The sequence below is a fragment of the Manis javanica genome, chromosome 11, assembly GCF_040802235.1.
Source record: "Manis javanica isolate MJ-LG chromosome 11, MJ_LKY, whole genome shotgun sequence".
Taxonomy (NCBI): Eukaryota; Metazoa; Chordata; class Mammalia; order Pholidota; family Manidae; genus Manis; species Manis javanica.
Genome location: NC_133166.1, coordinates 116,401,434 through 116,414,922, shown reverse-complemented (window position 1 = coordinate 116,414,922; position 13,489 = coordinate 116,401,434). Strand labels below are relative to the sequence as shown.

General features: G+C 40.8%; 1 protein-coding gene and 1 pseudogene across 3 annotated transcripts in view; one reads left to right on the top strand and one right to left on the bottom strand.

The window, feature by feature from the left end:
* The first annotated feature begins 100 nt into the window (after positions 1-100).
* The window catches only part of SPDYC (speedy/RINGO cell cycle regulator family member C), a 43,156-nt gene continuing 29,767 nt past the window's right edge, over positions 101-13,489 (top strand). For 2 of the 3 annotated variants that reach the window (XM_073217550.1, XM_073217549.1), the window contains exon 1: positions 101-461. Coding sequence is in view for 1 of the 3 variants with exons in the window: in XM_073217548.1 (XP_073073649.1) it covers positions 13,472-13,483 (12 nt within the window). In the remaining 2 variants the exon portion in view is untranslated. Of the gene's footprint in view, positions 462-13,347; positions 13,484-13,489 lie in introns of those variants that run through there. The other variant, XM_073217548.1, reaches the window with a different exon arrangement.
* Positions 11,294-13,305, bottom strand: LOC108396393 (protein C3orf33 pseudogene; annotated as a pseudogene).

The following is a 13,489-nucleotide window of genomic DNA, read 5'->3' as shown; positions in this document are numbered from 1 at the left end:
GGCTTGTGCCTACGGTTTATTCGAGAGGTGATCGGAGTGGAATAGGGCAACGCGGGGGCTGGGTAGAATCCCCCTATCTATTTGTCACGGATGGTATCGTCTCTGCCGCTGAGGGGCCTCAATTTAGCGGAGGACTCCGGCTCTCAGAGCGGCGGGAAGGTGGATCTTCCGGCCGGCCGTACCACTTAGACGTGGAAGTATGCGAGGGGCAGACATTACAGGCCTGAAAGAAAGAAAATGGTTTAGAGTCTCGTTCCAGGAGGATTCACAACAGGTTGATAAATTAGATGCCTTCAGGGAGAGCTGTATTTAGAAAAGAAAAATTTATCTCCTGCGTATCACCCCCAAATTGTGTGGGGGCGATTTGGGTCCGTGGCTGCTACTGATTGGCCGAGATAGAGTTACGCGGACCACTAAGAAAAAGAAAGGAAATTTGCTGGCCTATAAGAAGAGACAAGCAGGTGAGCGGTTGCTAAGGGCGGAAAGCAGTGTTGCCTAGAGCTAGGGCCAACCCCAGTGCGTAGAATTTGGCGAAGGCGCAGCCCGTGGGCGCGTGTTCAGTGTATGCCCTGTGGGAACGTCTGCCGCGCAGCGAAAGGGAGGGCAGCTTGGTGTGTCTGGGACTGAGAAGGCAGACTTTTTAATTATGGCTAATGTTGGGGTGAGAGCGTCATTTGCAAAAATAATGACTTTACGTCGCATGCCGCACACCTCCCCGTGATGGAGGTCCTTGTATGGTTCAGCTCCGGGCCATTGCCATAGCAGCCCCTGGTTTGGGTCTGTCCTGTTTTTCAATTTGTGTGTCGGTCGCGGCCAACCCAGTCCACTCATTGACAGAATGGAGCACGTGCACCCATTTTGTGCCTTGCGTTTTTCTCCGTCATCTCATTTAACCATCTATCACTAAAGTTTATGAGCTAGGTGGTGGTATCCTCATTTTATACGTGCGACAGTTGAGGTTCAGAAATTTAACGAGACCTCTCCTGGAATTGTCCTCAGGACTGTCTGACTAAATTCCTGTGCTTTCTCAGTCACCTTCTCAATCACCTGTTGACCTGAATTGGTAAGATTCTGACACCGTAGCTCACATCTTGCCTCTCCTCCCCACTCTTTGCGCTTCAGGTATATGCTCTATTTGTGGGGGCCACAGATATATCATATATGCAATGTTCCAAGTAGGACCCTCACCTTTTGTATAGGCCTTTCCTCTCTCTAGGATCGGCTTTCTCCTCAAGTATCATCATAGTAAGCATTGCCTACCTCCACAGGTGGGATGGGGGCCCAGTCCATGTGTTCCCACAATGTTTTGTGCTTTGCTTCCCCCATCACGGCACGTAGCACTTGTGCTGACACTGGCTATGGACTTAACTCTTGCTTGCATAGGCCCTGAGCTTTAGGATGGAAACCTGAGTCTTTTTTCCTTACATTGAACAAAGTAAATTTATGAACAAAGACTATCACTAGTGTTAAAGAAAGTGATTTTCTTATGATAAAGGAGTCAGTCAAGAAGACATATACTAACCCTATATACGTTTATGCACTGAACAGCAGAGCTTCAAATTACAAGCAAAAAGAGATTGAACTGCAAGGAAAAACAGGCAAATCCACAGTAATAGTCAAGATTTCAATAATCCTCTCTCATTGATTGATAGAAGTAGTCAGAAAATCAGCAAGGATGTTGTTGATTTGAGCAATACTATAGAACACTTGACCCAACACAGCAGAATACATATTTATCTTAAGTGTGCACAGAACATATGCCAAGATAGACACAATCTGGGGCATTTTTATACGTTGGCAATGAATAATCCAAAAGTGAAATCAAGAAAACAATTCCATTTACAATGTACCAATAAATTTAAAAATTAAAGTCACATAAAGTATTTCTATGACCAGAATAGAATTAACTTAGAAATCAATCAGATAAAAATCCTTGGAAACTTCCCAAATATTTGGAAACAAAATAAAAGACTTCTAACAATTAATGGATTAAGGAAGAAATCATAGGGGAAATTAGAAGAAAGTATTTTTAACTGAATAAAAATGAAAACACAACGTATAAGAAGTTTTGGGATTCTACTAAGGAAGCATTTTGGGGAAATGTATAGCATTAAATGCCTATATCACAAGAGATAAAAGGTCTCAAGTCTATGTTTTCAGCTTCTACCTTAAGAAATTAGGGGGAGTAAATCAAACCCAAAATAAGCAAACTAAAGGAAATAATAAAATCCAAAGAGGAAATCAACGAGATAGAAAACAGAAAAACAGTAGAGAAAATGAAACCAAGGCTGGTTCTCAATAAAATCAGCAACCAACCAGACTGATCAGGAAATAAAAAGAAAATGACACAAATTACCAATATCACGATTGAGAGAGGTGACATCCTATAGATTCTACAGACAGTAAAAGGATAATAACGGGGGTATTACGAACAATCTTGTGCTGATTAATTACAACTCCTAAGATTACAAGCCAGACAAAGATGTCTGCTTTCTTCACTTCCACTCAAAATTGTACTGCCAAGCCCTGGCAATGTCAGTAAGGCAAGAAAAGAAAGCTATACAGATTGTAAAGGAACATCTATAACCGTCTTTACTCACAGACAACATGATTGTCTATGTAGGTAATCCTAAGGAATCCACAAAAAAGCTACAACTACTGAGTTTAGCAAGGGTTTAGGCTAGAAAGTCAATATGCAAAAAACAACTGCATTTTTAAATACTAACAGTAAACGATCAGAAATGGAAATTAAACACTACTTATATAGCATTGAAAATATCAAATGCATGACAACATTTATTGAAAAAACAGGCAAGGCCTGTACACTGAAAATTATAAAACATTGCCAAGATAAATAAATAAATGGAGAGTTAGACTTCTGTGATCAGTTTTTCTCAAATTGATCTATAGATTCAATGCCATTCCAATCAAAATAGCTGTAGACATTTTGTAGAAATTGACAACTGGTTCCAAAATTTATTTGAAAATTCAAAAGATCTAGAATAAGCAAAACAACCTTGAAAAGGTTGAACAAGGTTGAAGGACTTCTGCTACCTGATTTTAAGACTCAATATAAAGCTACAATAACTAAAATAATTTGGAATTGGTGTAAAGATAGACATATCAATAAACTAGGATACCAGAAGTAAAATGACATATTTATATTGATTTTCAATAAAGGTACTAAGACAGTTCAAGGGAGAAAGACAATCTTTTCAAAAATGGTGCTGGAGCAATTGGATATCCATATGTTCAAAAATAAAACAAAAACTCACCCCCTACCTTGTATCACATATAAAACTTAACTTGAGATATAGCATAGACCTAGATAGAAAACCTACAACTATAAAACTTTTAGAAGAAAACATAGGAAAAAAATCTTAGTGATGTTAAGTTAGGCAAAAATTTTTAAATAGGACACAAATAACATGAACTATCAAAGGAGAATGTTGGTAAACTGAACTTAATCAAAATTACACTTTTGCTGTTCAAAAGCCACTGTTAAGGAAATGAAAAGTTAAGAGCACAGTTTGGGAGGAAATACCTGTAAAACATATGTTTCTGGCAAAAGACTCATACCTAGAATACATAAAGAACTCTTACAACTCAAGAAGAAGATATAAAAGCTAATACAGAAATTGGCAAAAAATTTGTACAGACAATTTATCAAAAAAGTAGCAGGATGGCTAATAATCCCTTGAAAAGATGCTCAACACCATTAATCATTAGATAAATGCAAATGAAAGCAAGAGGGTACTACAACACTAGAATGGCTAAACTTTGCAAGACTGACCACATCAAGTAGTTACAAGGATATGTAGCACCTAGAACTCTCAAAAATTGTTGGTGGGAAAGCAAAATGGTATATCCATGCTGGGAAACAGTTTGGTAGTTTCTTATAAAGTTAAACATACATTTACCATATGACCTAGCAATCCCATTTTAGATTACCTAAGAGAAATGAAAATAGATATTTCTGCATTAGTGATAGCATCTCAAGTGGTTCTAGGGTCAGGGGGTGGGGGAAGAGATTGCATAGCGGCACAAGCAAACCTTTTGGGTGGCATGAGCAAATTTATTTAACAGAACAATGCAGCATTCTGCATTCTACGTCATGACAATGTTAGCAGTTACAAGACTATACACATTTGTTAAGCACACCAAAGTGTATATTTAAAATTGGTAAATCTCACTGTATATTAATTATACCTCAATGAAATTGATGCATAAAATTGTTGTAAGTGAATATACATTTTGACCTAAACCTTTCGTTTTAAGGAGTCTGTGCTACTTAAGAACGTGTACATGAGCCCAAAGATGTAAGCCTAAGGGTCAATGCTACAGTGAACATTTGTGGAATGAATGAATGAATGAGTAAACACAATATAGTCCAAATTACTGTTCTGTCAGAATGAATGTCAACATTCTTTTAACTAACATCCAGCACATTTTTACTGAGCACCAACTATGTCATAGGCTTACAGGTGGGATTTTTGGACCACTCACAACATAACATTAGGCTAGACAACCTGGGTATCCTCTGAGGGCAGAGAAGGGACAGGAAGTTTCTGCCCATTGCAGGGGGCAGGCAGCCATGTATGAGGCCATGTCAGGACTCTTAACCCAGGCCACTGTGGGCATATGTGAAAGGGACATAGAATACAGAGGTGGGTTGAGGGCAGGTCCAGGGAAAGCACCTTTCACCCAAGTCTAGTAGAGATGGAAAAAGGTACTGGGAGCAATAAGGTGCTGGCTTGGGCAATCAGCAGGCACCCAGCCAATCAACACACTTTTACAGGAGCTGTTGTGTGCCAGGCACGGGGCTGGGTGCTGGGGACTTAGGGGGAGTGAAAAGACACCTCTGCCCTCATGAACCTTCTGCCCAGTGCAAGAAATTTAGGGCACACACCTTTCCTCCTGCCTCCTTCCCATTAAATGCATGGAGTCTCCCTCCTCCCATTGATTTGGTGGTTTACCAATCCAACAAGTATTTATTGAGTGCCCACTGTGAGCCAGGCATTGTTCCAAGGGTAAGGACACGTTAGTGAGTCAAATAGCCGAAACCATGGAGCTTACAGCCAATAAAAGACAATAAATAAGCAAAGAAACATGTAGAGAAGTGATGACTTTGGGAAACCCAGAGGGGAGGGGACAGTGAGCAGATGAGGAGGACCCGGAGCGTGGCAGAGAGACAGTTCTGCCCTGCAGAGTTGTGTGCATTCAGGTGGGCACAGGAGCTGGAAAGGGAACAGCGTAGGAGGTTAAAGGAGTGAGGGATCGTATCTAGTTATTTTAGAAAGAGGGGATGGGGATGCAGCAGAGGGGTGCAGGAGGACTCCCAGGAAGCAGGTGAGCCCCAGGAATTCTGCGGCCCTGAGTTCAAGGTGAAACAGCCTTGATCTCTGTTTTTATTTGGTCACTGATCCATTGATTATTTAGGAGCATGTTATTGGGCTGCTGCATTCTTAGGGTAAATCCCTAGAAGTGGGATTCCTGGGTCAAATGGTATTTCTATTTTGAGCATTTTGAGGAACCTCCATACTGCTTTCCACAATGGTTGAACTAGTTTACATTCCCACCAGCAGTGTAGGAGGGTTCCCCTTTATCCACAGCCTCACCAACATTTGTTGTTGCTTGTCTTTTGGATGGCAGCCATCCTTACTGGTGTGAGGTGATATCTCATTGTGGTTTTAATTTGCATTTCTCTGATGACTAGCGATGTGGAGCATCTTTTCATGTGTCTGTTGGCCATCTGAGTTTCTTCTTTGGAGAACTGTCCGTTCAGCTCCTCTGCCCATTTTTTAATTGGATTATTTGCTCTTTGTTTGTTGAGGTGCATGAGCTCTTTATATATTTTGGATGTCAACCCCTTATCGTATATGTCATTTATGAATATATTCTCCCATACTGTAGGATGCCTTTCTGTTCTATTGATGGTGTCCTTTGCTGTACAGAAGCTTTTCAGCTTGACATAGTCCCACTTGTTCATTTTTGCTTTTGTTTCCCTTGCCTGGGGAGATGTTCATGAAGAAGTCGCTCATGTTTATGTCCAAGAGATTTTTGCCTATGTTTTTTTCTAAGAGTTTTATGGTTTCATGACTTACATTCAAGTCTTTGATCCATTTTGAATTTACTTTTGTGTATGGGGTTAGACAATGATCCAGTTTCATTCTCTTGCATGTAACTGTCCAGTTTTGCCAACACCAACTGTTGAAGAGACTGTCATTTCCCCATTGTATGTCCATGGCTCCTTTATCATATATTAATTGACCATATATGCTTGGGTTAATGTCTGGAGTCTCTATTCTGTTCCACTGGTCTGTGGGTCTGTTCTTGTGCCAGTACCAAATTGTCTTGATTACTGTGGCTTTGTAGTAGAGCTTGAAGTAGGGGAGTGAGATTCCCCCCCACTTTATTCTTCCTTCTCAGGATTGCTTTGGCTACTTGGGGTCTTTGGTATTTCCATATGAATTTTTGAACTATTTGTTTCAGTTCGTTGAAGAATGCTGTTGGTAATTTGATAGGGATTGCATTGAATTTGTAGATTGCTTTAGGCAGGATGGCCATTTTGATGATATTAATCCTTCCTACCCAAGAGCATGGGATGAATTTCCATTTGTTAGTGTCCTCTTTAATTTCTCTTAAGAGTGTCTTGTAGTTTTCTTGGTATAGGTCTTTCACTTTGTGCCTTCTCTTTTAAAAATGATTCCAAATCGATCTTGCCAGGGGTTTGTCAATTTTTTTTATTAAGGTATTATTGATATACACTCTTATGAAGGTTTCACATGAAAAAACAATGTGATTACTACATTCACTCATATTATCAAGTCCCCCCCCCATATTCCATTGCAGTCACTGTCCATAAGTGTAGTAAGATGCCACAGACTCACTATTTGCCTTCTCCATGCCACACTGTCTTCCCCATGATCCCCCCCCACACCATGTGTGTCAATCATAATACCCCTCAGTCCCCTTCTCCCTCACTCCCTACCCACCCTGCCTTACCCCTCCCCTTTGGTAACCACTAGTCCCTTCTTGGAGTCTGTGAGTCTGTTGCTGTTTTGTTCCTTCAGTTTTGCTTCATTGTTATACTCCACAAATGAGGAAAATCATTTGGTACTTGTCTTTCTCTGCCTGGCTTATTTCACTGAGCATAATATCCTCCAACTCCATCCATGTTGTTGCAAATGGTAGGATTTGTTTCTTTCTTATGGCTGAATAATATTCCATTGTGTATATGTACCACATCTTCTTTATCCATTCATCTACTGATGGACTGATGGACACTTAGGTTGCTTCCATATCTTGGCTATAGTAAATAGTGCTGCAGTAAACATAGGGGTGCATATGTCTTTTTGAATCTCAGAAATTATATTCTTTGGGTAAATTCCTAGGAGTGGAATTTCCTGGTCAGATGGTATTTCTATTTTTAGTTTTTTGAGGAACCTCCATATGGCTTTCCACAATGGTTGAACTAGCTTACATTCCCACCAGCAGTGTAGGAGGGTTCCCCTTTCTCCACATCCTCACCAACATTTGTTGTTGTTTCTCTTTTGGATGGTGGTCATCCTAACTGGTGTGAGATGATATCTCATTGTGGTTTTAATTTGCATTTCTCTGATGATTAGCGATGTGGAGCATCTTTTCATGTGCCTATTGACCATCTGAATTTCTTCTTTGGAGAAGTGTCTGTTCATATCCTTTGACCATTTTTTAATCGGGTTATTTGCTTTTTGGGTGTTGAGGTGTGTGAGTTCTTTATATATTTTGGATGTTAACCCCTTGTCGGATATGTTGTTTACAAATATATTCTCCCATTCTTTTTGTTCTGTTGATGGTGTCCTTTGCTGTACAGAAGCTTTTTAGTTTGATGTAGTCCCATGTGTTCATTTTGCTTTTGTTTCCCTTGCTCAAGGAGATGCATTCAGAAAAAGTTGCTCATGTTTATATTCAGGAGATTTTTGCCTATGTTGTCTTCTAAGAGTTTTATGGTTTCATGACTTACATTCAGGTCTTTGATCCATTTCGAGTTTACCTTTGTGTATAGACAATAATCCAGTTTCATTCTCTTGCACGTAGTTGTCCAGTTTTGCCAACACCAACTGTTGAAGAGGCTGTCATTTCCCCATTGTATGTCCATGGCTCCTTTATCGTATATTAATTGACCACATATGCTTGGGTTTATATCTGATCTAGTCTGTTCCATTGGTCTATGGGTCTGTTCTTGTGCCAGTACCAAATTGTCTTGATTACTGTGGCTTTGTAGTAGAGCTTGAAGTTGGGGAGTGTAAACCCCACTAGGGGTTTGTCAACTTTATTGGTCTTATCTAAGAGCCAAATTTTGACTCTTCTGTTTTTTTCCATTATATGTTTTCTATTTTATTCATTTCTGCTCTTATTTTTTTTATTGTTCCTTCTACTTTCATTAGCTATATTTCTCTGATTTTTTTTAAAGCTGTTTATTTGAAATGATTTTAGACTTACAAATAATTGCAAAACCAGTGCAGAGAGTTCCTGTATACCCTTCACCAAACTTCTCTTAATGCCAACATATTAAAGAACAGAAGGATGGCTATTGAAACTAGGAAATCAACAGTGAGATAATACTCTATTAACTACTCTATAGACCTTATTTTAATTGTGCCAGTGGTCCCATTAATGTCCTTTTCCTGGTCCAGGATCCAACCCAGGATTCCAAATTGCGTAGTTGCTGTATTAGTCATTGCTTTGTAACAGTTACCCTAAAACTTAGTAGCTTAAAACAACAAACAGTTATTATCTCGTAGTTTCTGTGGGTCAGGGGTTTGGGAGCTCCTTAGCTGGGTAGTTCTTTGCTCAGCGTCTCTGGTAATGTTGCATTCATGATAAAGCCAGGACTGCGGTCATCTGACATCTTGATGAGGACTAGGGGATCCGCTTTTAAGGTGGTGTTTTCACGTAACAGCTGGCAGCCCGAGGTCCTCACCATGTGGGTGTCTCCCAAAGCAGCCGGCTGCCATGCCATGAGGCCACTCAAGCAGCCTCATGACATGGCAGCCGGCTGCTTCTGGAGAAAGTAACATTGAAGTTGCACAGTCTTTTATGACCTAACTTCAAAAATCACACTCTTTCCACATGTGCTATTGGTACAAGGTCAGCCCTATTCCCTGAGATCCAGGATCCCTGGGAGGCCGTCTCAGGGGCCAGCACCCACGGCTGTCATGACTCCTTGGTCTTCTCCAATCTGAGACAATTTCTCAGATTTCTTTTTTCCTCCATGAACTTGATACTTGTGAAGAGTACTGGACAGTCATTTTGTAGAATAGCCCTCAGTTTGGATTTACCTGATGGTTTGTCATGATTACTTTGAGGTTATTCATTTTGGGCAAGGATCCTCCAGAAGTGGTGTGATTTGCAGTTACCTGTGAATCATACACCAACGAGTACCAGTTGGTCCCTAATGCTGGTGCCTTACTGCTCATATTAACTTGGACCACTTGGTTAAGGTCTTATCTGCTGGGTTTCTCCACTATAGTTACTATTTCTCTTTTGGTGATGAGTACACATCTTGTGGGGACATACTTTGAGTTTATGCAGATACCTTGTTTCTCATCACACTTTTAGCTACAACTTAGCATCCGTCAGTGGTTCATGCCTGCAACAGGTTTTACTGTGGTGTTTGCCTTATGGTGATTTTGTTTCCATCATTGTCTCCTACATTTATTTATTGGAATCCTACTATGAGGAAGAAAGAACTGTCCCCTCTCTCCCATTTATGCATTTATTTATATCAGTATACTCATGGATATTTATTTTATTCCATGGGTAATAATCCATTACTATCTGTGATGGTTAATTTTATAGGTCAACTTCCCTGGGCCAAGGGGTACCCAGATATTTGGCTTAATATTATTTCTAGGTGTGTCTGTGAGAGTGTTCCTAGAAGAAATCCACATTTGAATCAGTGGACTGAGTGAAGCAGTTTGCCCTCCCAGATGTGAGGGGACATCCTCCAATCTGTTGCAGGTCTAAATAGAACACAAAGCTGGAGAAGGGAAGAATTCACCTTCCTGCCTGACTTCTTGAACATCAGTCTTCTGCCCTGGCTGCTGCACGTGTGTATGTATGTCCTGTTGGCTCTGTTTCTCTGCAGAACCCTGTCACACTGTCATTACTTACCTGACTGCTCAGACTGGGCCCCTCGGGACCTCCTGCAGGTTGGCTCCTCTCCTGAAATGTCCCCACCATTGTTTGAGCACTTCCTTCCTTTCTGCCACCTCATGATGTTCCAGACTCATCTTGTGTTCTTTCTGCCCGAGCTCTGAAATGAACCATTTCTCCAAAGAGCCCTGATCCCTTTTATTGGCGAATGAAATTTAGGAACCGAGATCTGTGTATTGGCTTTGCTCACTGCTGCGGGGTGTCATGGCCTCCAGACCTCTCAGTGGGTGGAGTAGGAAATACCTGTGTGCCTATGCACATTATTTCTAGATCCATCCATCTGCATTTATATATTAAAACCATGAGTTTATGTAATGCCTTTGATTCCAATCCAACACCACGGGGCTCATTCTAGCCTTTCCTTTTTTCTTATTTGTAACTCCTTTCTCTGACAGTGAGAAATATGGCTCTCATTATACATGATATATTACTTATATGCTCAACACAAGTTTACACATTCAGCAGTTTCAGAATTTCTAACTCATAGCACTCTGAAAAACAAATATACTAATTCAAGTACAATACCTGTGGTGTTCTGATCCTCTCGTCTTCTGCCTATGATATTCATTCAAAATATTCTTATCCAAAGTGACTTAGGTGAGGGTCTTTCTTCCCCATTCCCTTCAGTATGATTATGTCACTCATTTTTAATACAGCCAGATTCATTTCCTACTGTTTATTTTCCTTTTTGGGTTCCTCCTACATTCTGGTTGACTTTACTTATTTATTGTTTGGGGTGCGGGGTAAAACACTGACATGGGCCTAAGAGTCAGAACTACCCCAAAGCTATACTCAGAGAAGTGTCCCTCTTCTCAAACCCCTTCTATGTCGGTTCCCTTCCTGGGTTCTTCCTACCCACTCTCACCTAATCCTATAGGGAACTAGTGTCATCAGCTCTGGTTTGTCCTTCTTGTATTTCTTTTTGTACAGTGAATGGATATATGTATATTTTCTTATACTCTTCTCGTTTTTACACAAAGGACAGCATACTCTGCTATGGGAGTGTTATGTGTTCTTTCATATATAATAACAGTAATGGTATGACACACAGCAGTAATAGTAGTATAGCTCTGTTTGGGTTCCCAGACCTGATTCCAGTGGGTGTATGTGTGTGGAGGGGGGTCTTCCCACACATAACACCAAGAAATTCTTGAACACCACAGAGTATGAGAGAACTTAACTCAATTATTTGTTTTGCTGTATAAAGAGAGTCCTTTATTATAAGCAATCAAAGCTGATAAAATTAGAAAAATAAATATTCCTTTTAAACAAAATTAAATATGGCTTCCCAAAATAACTAAAAGAACACTATTTGGCCAATAGTTAAACTCTCCCTTCAAATATTAGCATGACATGTACATCCTTCAACCTGGTAACCTTTTATAGAATGTTTGATTTTTCCTAAAAGCATATTACATAAATCAGAATTTGTTTAAATTATTCTGATATTTATAATAAGCATCTCTGAAATATTTAAATACCGTTAGAATGCACCTTTGATCACTGACAAAATTTCCATTTCAACTCAGTGAAAAATATCTATGTATTTACATATTTTGCTCCTTTCAGAGTAGATCACCTCCAGCCCTCTTGGAATATTTCACCCTTTTCTACAAAAGTGTATGCGACTCATAAGTTCTCCAAAGTTCAATATTAAGGAGTAGTTACTCTTGTTGTCTTTCCATGTTTCATAAGTCCTTCTAAATTTGTCATAATAACTTTCTTTTCTCAAGTTGAAATCTGATCCAATTTTTTTTTAAATAACTGTCTTTTTTCCATATTTCTCTCCAGGAATCTTTGAATTTTTCCAACTAAGTTTCCTTTTCAGATTCTTGCTTTCATATTCCTTCTTCTTTTTCAAGGCTTTTAATTCAGCTTTAAGTAAGTTGCTGTGAATTTTCCAATAGATTTTAGAATCATAATTTAGCCCTTTAACAAGAACAGTTTTGCTAAGGCCTCTTCTCAAAATTTCTTCATTCAGATTCACATTAAAATATCTACCCTTATTCACTAAAAGATAGCAAAACAGCCCTGAATTCTCCTTTCCAAGAAGTTGGAACCATAGTAGTTGGGGATTTAACCAACAAAGCACATGGCTCTTTTCTCCAAAATGATATAATAGGTAAAGTAATGGGAATGTGTTCAATTTCTAAACCATTCTCAGTTATTCGGCGTACTCGTCCACGTAGTTTAACATTCCTTCCTATGAATTCTAGTGGAATATCTGAAGAACTCGTAAATTTTGATGCCACTCAAACACTTCTTAGAAGTAACATTATTCCAGCGATGGTCATTACGGTGCTGATGTCCCGCCCGGCCGCCGCGTCGGCGGTACCCGGACGAGACGCAGGTGGGCGTCCACCCACTGCGAGATCCGCGCCAGCACACTGGCCGCCGCGCCGTCCCGGTCCGGCGGCGGCGAGGCAGGGGCCGGGGACCGCCCCGCCATGTTCCCGGCTTCCCGCGAACCCGCGTCGGGCTCCCGGGACGGCCGACAGGGGTTAACTCAATGCTGATGCAATCTGCCCAGAGGCAGCACCAGATTCCCCAAGTTAAGGGCTCCGTCCTACAAGACTGCGTTCCACCCGCCACTCCAGACGCTGGTGGCAGGCTCCGGGCAGCCCCCTGTTCTTCCGACATACCTGTGCAGATTGGAGGTTCCCACGACCTCCCCCTTAGGTTCAATTAACTTGCTGGAGCGGCTCACAGAACGCAAAAAAACACTGATGTTTACCAGTTTAATAAGTTAACAGCCAGGTGAAGAGGTACATAGGGCAAGGTCCCCAATAAAGGAGCTTCTACTTGGCGGAGGGTGGGGCTGTCTCGGTGGCACGGGGAGGCTTCCGGTCCCCAAGCACAGAAGCTCTCCCCGACAGAGAAGCAGGATCCCAGAGAGCGACGAGCTCTTCTCGGGGATTTTTGTGAGGACGCCACCGCATGGTCACGATTGACTAAATTATAGGCCACTGGCTGATTCAACTTCCAGACCCTGACCACGGGTGGAGGGTCCAAAAGTCTCTCATTAACACAACAAAGCACCCATCTCACCTTTAAGACTCTGGGGTGTCTTCAGGAACTGTGGATGAAGACCAAATATACCTGGGAAATACGTATCTGGTCATCTGATGACCAAATATGTATTTCTTATGACTCATTATATCACAGGGAGATTATTCCCTGGTAACTAGTTTATAGAGATCTTCCTCATTCTTTTTTATAGCTGCATCATACTCCATCATCTGGATGCCCCACATGTATTCTCCCATCCCCTATGTGTGATATAGTATGT